The sequence below is a fragment of the Branchiostoma floridae genome, chromosome 4 (genome assembly GCF_000003815.2).
Source record: "Branchiostoma floridae strain S238N-H82 chromosome 4, Bfl_VNyyK, whole genome shotgun sequence".
Classification (NCBI taxonomy): domain Eukaryota; kingdom Metazoa; phylum Chordata; class Leptocardii; order Amphioxiformes; family Branchiostomatidae; genus Branchiostoma; species Branchiostoma floridae.
This window is the reverse complement of record NC_049982.1, coordinates 15866446-15878819: the sequence shown is the minus strand read 5'-3', so window position 1 is coordinate 15878819 and position 12374 is coordinate 15866446. Positions and strand designations below refer to the sequence as shown.

At 42.0% G+C, this 12374-nt stretch overlaps 1 protein-coding gene and 1 long non-coding RNA gene across 4 annotated transcripts in view; both read left to right on the top strand.

The window, feature by feature from the left end:
• The first annotated feature begins 2350 nt into the window (after positions 1-2350).
• On the top strand, positions 2351-6151 carry LOC118414274. The gene is made up of 5 exons (XR_004830930.1): positions 2351-2534; positions 3433-3495; positions 4713-4778; positions 5394-5483; positions 5705-6151. It is a non-coding gene; the product is annotated as an uncharacterized LOC118414274 (long non-coding RNA).
• Positions 6152-8675: 2524 nt separating this feature from the next.
• LOC118413497 overlaps positions 8676-12374 on the top strand; it is a 5120-nt gene continuing 1421 nt past the window's right edge. For 2 of the 3 annotated variants that reach the window (XR_004830873.1, XM_035816934.1), the window contains exons 1-3: positions 8677-9248; positions 9988-10272; positions 10397-11715. Coding sequence is in view for 2 of the 3 variants with exons in the window: in XM_035816934.1 (XP_035672827.1) it covers positions 10010-10272; positions 10397-11715 (1582 nt within the window). In the remaining variant the exon portion in view is untranslated. Of the gene's footprint in view, positions 9249-9987; positions 10273-10396; positions 11716-12374 lie in introns of all 3 variants that reach the window. The other variant, XM_035816935.1, reaches the window with a different exon arrangement.

The window sequence follows — 12374 nt, the reverse complement described above, 5'->3', positions numbered from 1 at the left end:
ACTACCAATATTGTACAACTTCTAATATGAACTGTATGTAATAGACTCCTTTTCACAATATTTCGCATTTCATAATCATGATATACGTGGGCCCTCCCCACTGTCAAATTTTGACACCATCAAAAACAGCGGTGCTGGAACAGGAAGAATTGACTCTTCTAGCGGAATCTGACTAAACTGCATGGTTTGTAAAATAGATCTAGATTGACACTGCCACTAGCCTCCTTCGCAGCCATATAACGTTACATATATAGGAGCAGTGATGTTTACTTTGGGGATCCCTCATTCGCGATATCTTTAACATTTCGGGACCAGGTTCTTATGCCGGGAATGTCGTATTTCCACCCTAGAGCCCTATAGCGACAATACCATATCAATTCCCGGCATACCTGTCCATGTTATGTTGAAAATGGCAAATCAGCGCCTGCAAAGGCTGCAAAAGAGACTAATAAGAGCTGCCCGGTAGCGCAGTGGAAAACGCTGTCTTGTTATCATAGCTCGCACATGCTGCTGCTGCAGACAACCAGACGCCACTCTGTCATGCAGCCATTCCGTGAAAAATATAATCCAATTTACATGGAAAGGAAACTATCAGAACCACATGAAAAAAGTCCCTAGTTACCAAGTTGTCATTATGTTGACCTACGTTGCGAACGTCTGTTGATTTGATTTATGAAACTGTATGAAAAAATAAATCATAGAGCCAGGGTTCCCAGCAGTCTGTTCTTGCCCACCGCGAAATTAAAACCACCGCGAACATTTTTCTATAATGGTATTAGACTGCAGTCTATGGTGTTACCGCGAACTTAAATCCACCGCGAAAAGTCCCTTTTCCCGCTACCGCGAAATTAAATCCCCGCGAACTTAAATGCATTTACAGTACTTGATACCTAAACCGGAAGTACCGTATACGTACGTAACTTCTATGTAGAATGCTGAACTACATTACTGGACGAGGGGAACCAAAGGTAAAGTCAGCGGCTCCCTAACCATCACGATCTCGCCCTGTGAAACCCCTGACTCATGATGGATCTAGAACCTTCGACGTATGTCACAGCACTAGAACAGGAACTTGGTTCAAATGACCTTGCGTAAGGTTTGCAAGGAGCTGAGCTCTCCCCCGTGTGCACATAAACAATTTAAAAATCATTCCCGGGTCTTGCACACGGCACATGGGTCGTACCACAATGTTAACAGGGAACAACATAGTCTCTTCCAATATACTAGTAGTATTACGTCTAGAAATAATAATTCACAAAATACATAAATAAAAGATATATTTAGCCTTAAGTTAATTTATCAAATCATATATCAAAACATATGTTTTCTGCGATAATTTGGTACAATCTTTGTAGTGTACTATGTGTGTCATCCCTTTAAAGAACGTCTTACGGTCAGACCAGGAAAAAGTGCGGTGTGCAAGGTGGTTGTTTTGAAGCAGGCTGAGATGACAACGTGTGCACAACGTGTGCACAAACAGTACAGAGCAAACTGCTTTTACGGACCCTCTGTTTATGACCTAGAAACAAAAATTGGCCAAATAGAGAGAATAGTATTTGCCGAAGGAATTCAGTCGACAACAGGCTGTCCAACAGGCTGGGTCATCTCTAACGTCTGACCGGCCTTTCGGAAATTATCCGCGCTGATATGCTATATAACGCTAGTAACGTAATAGTAACGTTAGTACCGTATTTGGCGAATCTCCGTGAGTTATCTTAAACAGTCAGCAAACTTTCTAGTACGTGGGTTGAACACGTGAATTTATGATGTGCATTGGTGTAGACAAAACTATACCGCTTTCTCCCCGAGTGCAGCATGTAGAAACCGAGATATCAAACCCGGAAGTTCCGCTGTAGTACCGTAACAAGTGACGTTTAACATTATAGATAATATCTATGCACTGAAGGGTGGTGAACCACATTATTGGAAGAGGGGCTCTCTCAACCCCCATCACGCCCTGTGAAACCCCTGACTCATCTTCGATATCCCTTCGATGTATGTCACAGCACTACAAAACAGGAAGCTTACGTAACGTTTGCAAGCAGCTCGCTGGGCACTCCCCTGTGTATATACAATTTAAATCATTCCCGGGTCTAAATGCACACGACACATGTGTCGTACCACAATGCTAAAAGGGGAACAACACAGTCTCTTCTATGATAGCATTAACTCTACAAATAATTTACCTCAAAACACATACATTTAACGCGCTTATTAATGTATTAAATATTGTTCTTTTATAATTAGAATATCAAAACATTATCTTTTCCAATATTCTGGTACGATCTTTGCAGTATGCTATGTGAGTCACCCCTTTGAATGGTGTCTTACGATCGAACTAGGAAAAAGTGCGGTGTGCAAGGTGGTTGTTTTGAAGCTGTCGGAGATGACAACGTGTGCAGAACGTGTGCACAAAGAGTATAATAACCTGAAGCACGAGACACGCAGTTATTTTCCTGCTACGCCACAGCGCATCTTGTGTTCGTGACCGCTCAAGACACTACGAGGAAAGACTGACAAGATGCCAGATCCATGTAAGTACCTGTGTCCTCACATTTCTGTAGTGTAGTCACGTCACGATCATAACGGATCAAGCAGGGCCACAAATTTAGCGAGTGCAAAAGCTTAGGGTATTTAGTGTTCGCGAGTGATCGTGTGATAGGCGCAGGGGTAGCAAATAAGCATACCCCTCAATGTGTAAAAGACATCTTTAATTGCGTGTCGCGTTTTGTCCGTGAATTTGTTTCGCTACTCTCTAAAGCGGCTAGTCAAGAGGGAAAAGCCTCAAGATTGCGGCGTCACCTACCGGCAAAGACACGCATAACAGTGCACGGAAGCTATGACGTCATTGCTTCATTTGCAATGCTAAAACTTTAATTTCGTGGCGATTTAATTTCGCAGTAGGGAGGAAGTGAAGTATTCACGATGGTTTAAAGTTCACGGTAGCGCAATAGTTACATGTGTTTAGTAATGTTAACATTTTACAAGATGATGAAGTTCTTGGTTATAACTACTACCTCAGTGAGTGGTCATTGCAAATATGGCAAAAATACGGCAAAACACCATGAAAACTAACCTGTAGTTTTGTCCGAACTCACAAAATGTTAATTTTTTTTTCGAAAACTTACATCAAGGTGTTTACATAGTGTTAGATATATGCAAGGAATTCAATTCTTTTGGGACATTTGAAAAAACATTTCCTAAACTTAATAGTCTATAGAATAACTTGACAACCCGGAGAGGTTACGGACATGATATCAATCTAGGTCTATGATGTTAAGACGTAATCTGTAGCTCAGGTAACCAAATTTCAATATGTTTGACAGTGATCAGTTTTAGAAACACTGGTAGTGGTAATCTCAAAAGGCGCTGCATTCCAGGAGCTTCATTATGTATGTTGAAACATTCTTTTCTTTGTTGTTTTCTTTACAGGCTGTTCCGCTTGTGAGGGATGCTCCAGCACCTGTAACAAATGTAGCTGTGACTGCTGCAAGTGTAAGTTGGAGATACTGGAGCACATCATATCAGGGACAGCTTAATAATACACACTACATTGAGCTTATCTCAGTATTACATCATGATTCTCAAAAGAAGCAACAGTTATATATTCCCAGCCCTAGAATCTGGCATACAGAACTCACCACCTCACCTCACCTATCACTTGACCTAATACAGAACTAATTACCTTCGCCAAAATGGCAGAAGGTTATGTTTTGAGTGTGTTTGTGTGTCTGTGTGTCAACAGCAACTACAGAAGCCTTTGATGGATCCTGATAATATTTGGTAGGTGGGTAGGGGTCGGGAAAACAAAGGTCAAGTTTGATAATGGGTCCCCTAGCGGCTTGCTAAGGTACTGCAGCAGAACCTCAATTTTTTATTTATCGTGTTCTGGACATGCTGTGGTCGTGATTTTTACGTGGTAGATAGCCCTTGAGGCAGAGAGTAAGTGTTGTGAGTTTGGGCTCCCTAGTAGCTTTTTTTGGAACTGCAGGCGTCGGTTTCCATTCAGACTTTGGATTAGAATAACTCGACAACGTGTTGACAGATCGTCATGATTTTTTGTATGTAGATAGAATGAGTGGTGACTTACAGAATGAAATACTAATTATGTAAATCAAAGATAATTTGCATAATTAATGAGGAAAGTTTATAAATCCACTGCATTCCATGATAGGACTTTCAAACTTGTCACATATGTAGCTGAGAAGGAGAGAAATGTCAATAGATATCAATTATGTAAATGACAACCTCATTTGCATAGTTAATGAGGAAATATGAACGTTTTGACGGATCATCATGAATTTTGGTATGTAGGTAGCCTGAGTGAAGACCTACATAATAAGATACTAATTATGCAAATCAACAGCTTATTTGCATAATTAAAAAGAAAAATTTATAAATCCGCTGCATTCCATGATAGGACTTTCAAACCTTCCATGATAGGACTTTCAAACCTGTTACATTGTGATCTAATTTACATAATTAATGGCAAAATTTTCTAAACCAACTCCAGGCATGTAAAGTAAAATGTAATGAGTAATACATTTATGTCTACAGACATCATTCTACATAACAAACCTGGTTTATTTGGGGAAGGTATGTGTTTGTGGAACTCTAGTTTTTGTAATAACTAGATGTTTTCTTCATCTTATGCCCTGATGTAAGAAAGACTACAAATATTACAGGTTTTCTAACCAATATTGTATTTCCAGGTTGTGCCTCTTGCAAGGCCTGTGGTCCCACAGCCGACTGCAGCTGTGGCTGTGCCTGCTGCAAATGTAAGTACTACTACTTGAAACACTACAGGCGAGTAGTACAGTCTCCTGGCTCCCTGGAATCGAACCCGGGCCCACCAGCTTTTGAATCCAATGCTGCTAACCCCTAGATCAAAAGGTCTGGATCAGTTAGACTGGTCAGTTGGTGGTGCTTGAACCCCACTGTTACATTGTCATCCTACATCAGAATCTAAGTTAAAGGTTTTGAGCAGCTGGGTTGTATTTATGTTATGTTCTGGATACCATTTTAAACAGCCATTAAGGACATTTTTGTGCATATTTCTTTGAAATAATACTACACATAGTACATTTGTCTCACTCTTCCCCAAATCTGTTCTTCCCAGTATCAGTCCAGTGCTTGTCTAACAATGTCACACTCATTGTTTGGGAGCTCATGCTCATGTTGTCAATTTGTACCTTGCCAAAAAAATATAATTTTTTTTTTTTTTCAATTTCATGTCATGAAGTTAAGATTTTTTTGGATGGACAGGTTGACATCCATCCCAACAAGCAAATTTTGTTCCCAGGATGAATATCAGGATGGGTCCTGACTGGGGTTGCACAATTGACTGGGGTTGGGTGCAAGATGGGGTAGTGAATGTTGTGTTCCTGTTTCAGGCTGTGCCTCTTGTGATGGATGCAAGTCTAGCTGCACCAGCTGTAGCTGTGACTGCTGCAAGTAAGGAGAGACAATCACCAATACCACAGGTACATGGGACATCCTATTCTATCTACAGTGCTGTTAGAAAACTGTCTTCATTCAAGTTTTGTAAATGTTGTGTTCCTGTCAGTCAGTGAGTGAGTGGTGTATTAGCAGTAATTGTCTCAGCACACTGCTGAGGAGTAATTTCTTTGTGATGGCAGCTAAACTTAAGACTGCAAATATTTAGTTGCATAGAATGACAGATGATGGTTTGTTGTTTCTACAGATCTATAGAGGACTGTGGCAGACTGGCTAGTATGGACATCAATGCTATCAGCACCTTGTACATTCCATTATCAAGCCGGAAGCATAGCTTATGTTTCAGTGATGACGTCACAGAGGAAAGCATTTAAATGTCTATGGTGATAGCTAAGCTTGCATTTTTAAGTCTAAGTATCTTCTGTCTGTCCTTTTAGAATTTATGAATGGAAAAAGAGTAATCAGTATTAAAAAGATGTTTTATTCACATATTGAGTACTATCTACTTAAATGTAAAGCGGAAGCTTTCTTGGAGATATAGAAATTATTGAAAGTGCACTTTATTTTTAAAAAAAGTTGAATGAGAGTACGGTGAATTGAATGCATTAGAAGGACTCGAATATGGACGAGTTTGACTCGGGTGTCAGGTGTACTTAAAGTCTGTGTAAAATAAAGCTTCTGTACTATGTCATGACATGTTGTTTTTTTTTTAATTTGGTATACTTTCCTCAGTTGTCAGCATTGTTCAAAATACAAAGTATAAAGAATACAAAGTATGGAGCTTGTTGGGAGGGTCTGATGAGGAGATCCTCAGGTAATGCTTCACAATAAATTTAGGAGGACCAGTAATGCCTATAAATAAGAAAAACTCAAGTCAAAAATGGATCTCCTGGCATTTTGTATCACCGGGTTGTGCATGTATGTATGTGTGTTTGCTTATGGAAAACATAACTCCACGAATCCTCATGATATTTGGTGGATGGGTATGGGTCACAAAAAGGAAGGTCAACTTCGATAATATCACAGGAAAACGCCAAGTTAATCATTTTGGAACTTGACCTTCATTTCCACATCTGCTACACACCTTCCAAATGATCCCAAGATCCATTACTACATTTAACAAACTTAATGATGTGATGGGACAGTTCATTTCATATGGAGGTGTCGTGAGTGGCAGACAGGGAGTGACAATTTTACATATTGGAGAAGGAAGAGATTCATTTGATGATCTTGAGGTTCTGGTAAGGAAGGGAGTCCAATGGACCATCCATTTCACAAACTTTAAGGGATGGGAAAGGGACCATTCGTTTCAATTGAGGGACTGAAAGGGAAGGACCATTCATTTCACGTGTATTTGGGGCATGGGAGAGATAAGCCATTTGTTTTATTTCAGGTCAAGGCTCTTCCATTTCACAAACGCTACGTGAGAGAGAGGGACCATCCAATTCTGGCAGTTAGAGGGTGTGAGTAGAGGGGGTATCATTTCACTTAAGGTTGAGGGTGTTGGAAGAAAGAAATAAAAGCTACGTACACCTGGTGCAAAACTGTTTATTCAATACCATGTCTTGACACATTTGGGGAAAACAAAGTGTAAAATATGCTGGTCAGGTTGTACTTGATATTTTCGAACGGTGATCACAGAAATAGATTACAAGTACCCAAACGAAAAAAGTCTTTTGATCTTAGTTTTTTTGGACAAGATAACTTTCTATGACGAGGTGGCCAGTCTCTTATTAGAAATCCACAGAATACACGAAATATAAAGTGAGAACAAAAGGCCTTCATGGAAGGAATACATGGAAAGAATACAAGAAAATAGATAAATAAATTTGTACTATGTATAGCATCATATGGTTTGAACAAAGGATACAGGTCAAATCACGACGCCATCAGAACACAGTACGCACAATGTTTGACACTGTAAAAGCAACAGTCCCGAACTGAGGAAGATAAAAAAAGACTAGTTTTTTTAATTTGCGCTAATAGAAAAAAACAAATCAATGTAACTTGCGTCCTTTCTGAAAGATGTGGCGTAAGTGTGAACGATTGGCTTGAGGTTATCCTTCTCCACATACTTTGCTCAGAGGGAGGGTATTATACGGCCAGTTACCCTTAAGCTTCCCAAACCTTTGACCAACTGTGTCCCTCCCTTGCCCGAACCTTACCCCTTGAGAAACGGATGGTCACCCCTTGCCTAACCCTCGTGAAGTGGATGGTCTCTCCTCCCACACCATGTGAAATGGATGGTGCCTCCCTACCGAAAACCCTTGTTCCGTGTGAAGCAGATGGCCCTCCTTCCCAGACCCTTAACCCCACGTGAAATGCCATCACTTCCATGTTATATAGTCGGATTATCAGACTCCATGTGAAATGGATTCTCCCTTCCCAGATCGTTAACCCCATGTACAATGGATGGTCCCCTTCTCAGGTCCTAATGCTGTTCAGCACCAATGACATACTTGGTTGCTCATACATTGATGATGTTCAGCACCAAGGACAGGCTTAGTTGCTCATGTGTTGATGGTGTTCAGCACCAAGGACAGGCTTAGTTACAGTATTCATTTTAATTCCACCGTTTTGATTCCACATAGATCATGACCACTTAAATCTAATGTTGATCGCAATCTGTTCCTCTTTCGCCCATGGATCTATGTGAACTGAAAAAAATGCAAGCACAAAAAAAACCCCACAAGTCTATGTTCCGAAAGCCACAGCGTTCGCGTTCACTTTGCAAAACACAAGATATCTACATGTAGTTGTGCTGGACAAAACCTACAGATACGAAAAGTATAAAGATAATGTAGGTCTGAGGCCTTTTTGTTGCACGACAGGCAATTGTTTTAATACACCACAACCACAGAGGGTCAGTCCGTGACCCAGCCGATGTTGTATATTAGGCAAACGTTAGAGAACAGTAAAACTCCCTTTCCCGCCATAGTGAGCTCGAGCCTTAGCCCATGTTGAAAATCGCGAATCATTGCCCCTGGACTAGACGTTCAACGGTATATATAGACTGTTCAAAGCGCCAACAGAATGGTTTTGCTCGTTACGTCTCACACAATATCATCCTAATTTTCAGAAGAATATGATCCCCTGAGTTTTATTAAAACAATTTTTGTTTTCTGTTTTGGGGCAAAACAAGCTCTTTAATAAAGATTTACTCTACAGTAACATCCATTCACTTTCATGGTACATACCTTATGATGCTTTGTTACGTCAGTTCTGGAACAATATCAAGCCCGCGCGGAGCCCTGACGACCATAATCGAACACCTTGGTAACGTCAACAGACCCCTGCAACCTCCGACACGAGCAGACGTGTGCGCACATTTTTGCTGATTAATCACTTCTCATTTTGAACAGCGCGTGTGTTAGAGTCACACAACCCGGGAAATCGTTCACCAGTCGTGCCTGCACCCTGAATGACAATGACCTCACCGTAAACGACGAAGCCAAGAAGTTAGGGGCAGCTGAAAACTTGCCCATCACCTGAGAACAGCTGGAGGATTCCCCTGACGCCATCCTGCAGTACCTGTAGTCTCCGCAAGGGGCGTTCCATCCCAAAGTCCCCTGGGAAATCTGAGTTCTAATTCACGTTTCAACACTGCAGTCCAGCCGAGCAAGATGGGTTAGAGAAAAGTCACGATACCGCCGGGCCTGGGTGCCTTCAGGGGCACTTAAGGACCAAAGACTCTGGCACAGAGAACTTTTATCACAGAGAACTTTTGTCACAGACTATGTTCGTCGTTCTTGCGAGTTTACGTGTGTTTTATTCAACTTTCAAGAATCAAGGTAAGTAAAGTTCATATTCATGACTGCTTTGGAGTTGGAGGGTGCGATCATGAAGTGTAAAATATCAATGCTTAACAGTTCATCGGTATAAAAAGCCACAAGAAGTTTATTAAGTCCAACACCAGTTACTATAACGTAAAACTGTGGCGCGGCTCTGGTCCGGAGGCGACAACTGGATTGACCAGGACGTGTTTCAGCCGCCCCCCTCCCACCGGCAGCTGGGTGGGAGAAACGGTTGAGAATTTAGATGTCGTATAAAAGTATTTTCAACTATAGTTAAGGGGAAAGTTTGTGTGTATTCCTGTATTTATTACTAGATATTTAGGGTCTCAGTTATCAGGCTAAAATCAGGTGCTTGGTGTTAAACGTTAGATCTTTATGAATTTCTTGGTAACATTTTGTAACTGTTCACCTTGGAATTTCGTACACTAATGACATTTGTGAGCGCTTTTGATATGGAACGCCAAATGAACAAATCCTTAAGAACTATTGTGCACAAGTAAACAAATTCTATTTTGATAGAGTATATCTTGATTGGATAGTGTACCCTCCTCCACTGTGTTTTTTTTTAAACCCTGATGAGTGAGTGATATTTCTGGATCAGTGTCCCATGTGTAAACTATAGTGAACTACATTCTTTAATTGTATGCTGGACTTAATGATTACTTTTAGAAGCCATATCAGCTAATAAGACAAGATTCCTTCAGCCATTCTTGAGATTTTTTCTTTTGTCCTTCAGTAGTTAAGTATCAAAAAACAACATGAGCAACTCTAAGAAGGAAAGCCCAGCCCTGCGCCAGCAGAAATACACAAATGCTATCATCCGTGGACGTCGCCACGTCCCCACCCCTGAAGCCGTCCCTCCATCCTCTCTCCTGGACGCACCCCCACTGTCTCCTGTCCCACTGCCCTCACCACCAAAGCAGCCTCTACCTGAGTCGAGGTACCGACGACCAAAGCACCTGGTCACCAACCTGAACAAGAGACAGCCAGTTCCTCAGGGTGGATTCACAGCAGTCAACAGGTGATGTATCAAGTTTCATGTACATCTGTCCTGTGTAGTAAGGGTTTGATTTTAGCAGTATCTGTTCATAAGAAGTTGAAGATATGTCTTGTAGTAATAGTTCTTTATTTTTCCCTTTACACAGGTATGCCAAGACTCCCACACACCCAGATGAAAATGCAAAGGTGTTTGAAGAATATGCCGAAAGGCTAACAGACATTCAGCAAAAACAGGACTGCATGGGAGAAGGCAAGCCAAAGCCAAGGAGACCCTCCAGACGTAATAAGACCCCAGCTCCCATCTCCATGATGATGGACTCTCTGGAAAATGAAAACATGTCAGAGAGCGAGCGCTACAAGAGAAAGAAGGAGACTATTAAAAAGGTACAAGATTCCATGGGAGTCGACAAAAACACCAGAAAAGCTCCCAAGCCAGCTAAACCTCCCACCTCCAGGAAGACTGTCGAGGAGCAGCAAGTATTCTCACTCGGACATCATGAGGAGAGAAGCCCAACACCAGCAGAATATGATGACTTCAAGTTGAAGGATGAAATAGTCCAAGAATTCAGATCTTACCAGAAAACCAGAGCTCTCACACCCACAACAAACAGGGGAGAAGACGGGACGAATGTCGGCAGGATGGCTGAGATGGAGAAGATGATGGAAGGAGATCTACACACAAAACCCAAGTCCATCAAGACCAAGAAGAGGAAAACTTGTGTCAAGATGTCACCAAACAACCAAGCAAATGTTGGTCAAGACAAGATGAGTGTGACGTCTCATGAGGTGTATACCCCTGACTGGGAGGAGGAAGGTCGAGCACACAGCAGATTTAACAAGACATCACAGTCTGGACGCCTCAGCATGGTAAGCAATACATCCACAATGGAGAGGGGAAAAGATTTTGAAGTGTATTTATATACTCCTGACTGGGAGGAGGAAGGCCAGGTGCAGAGTAACACATCATCACAGTGTGGACACCTGAGCAGGGTGAGTAACACAGCCACGATGGAGAGGGGAAAAGATGATGGAGTCTATACTCCTGACTGGGAGGAGGACGATGGAGTACAGAAGTGTCACAAGATGTCCCGACAGTCTGGACACCTTGGCAGAGTGGACAACACACCCACGATGGACTGTGTGATGCATGACCTTGACGTGGAGGAGGACGGTCCAGTTCAGAGCCTGTACAGCACGTCCCCGCAATCTGGACACCTCAGCAGAGAGGACAGCACACCCATTACAGATACAACCAAAGATTGGATGTACCACATCAGAAAAGTTGGGCTGGAGGAGATGATGGAGTCAGGCAAGAGCAGGGATGAAGACAGTCTGCACAGGAAGACAAACATCCAGGGCAAAACAACCAACAAGAGGCACCAGGCAAGAAAGGAGAGGCTGGTCTTACCTAGCCTGACTGCTGATCCTGGACTGACTCTGCAGGGGAGCAAACTTCAAACACCTGGTGAGTTTTGTACTGTAGGGACCAAACTTCATACACCTGGTGAGTTTTGTAGTGTAGGAACCAAACTTCATACACCTGGTGAGGTTTGTACTGTAGGGACCAAACTTCATACACCTGGTGAGTTTTGTAGTGTAGGGACCAAACTTCATACACCTAGTGAGTTTTGTACTGTAGGGACCAAACTTCATACACCAGGTGAGTTTTGTAGTGTAGGGACCAAACTTCATACACCTGGTGAGTTTTGTAGTGTAGGGACCAAACTTCATACACCTAGTGAGTTTTGTACTGTAGGGACCAAACTTCATACACCAGGTGAGTTTTGTAGTGTAGGGACCAAACTTCATACACCTGGTGAGTTTTGTAGTGTAGGGACCAAACTTCATACACCTGGTGAGTTTTGTAGTGTAGGGACCAAACTTCATACACCTGGTGAGTTTTGTAGTGTAGGGACCAAACTTCATACACCTGGTGAGTTTTGTAGTGTAGGGACCAAACTTCATACACCTGGTGAGTTTTGTAGTGTAGGGACCAAACTTCATACACCTGGTGAGTTTTGTAGTGTAGGGACCAAACTTCATACACCTGGTGAGTTTTGTACTGTAGGGACCAAATTTCATACACCTGGTGAGTTTTGTAGTGTAGGGACCAAACTTCATACA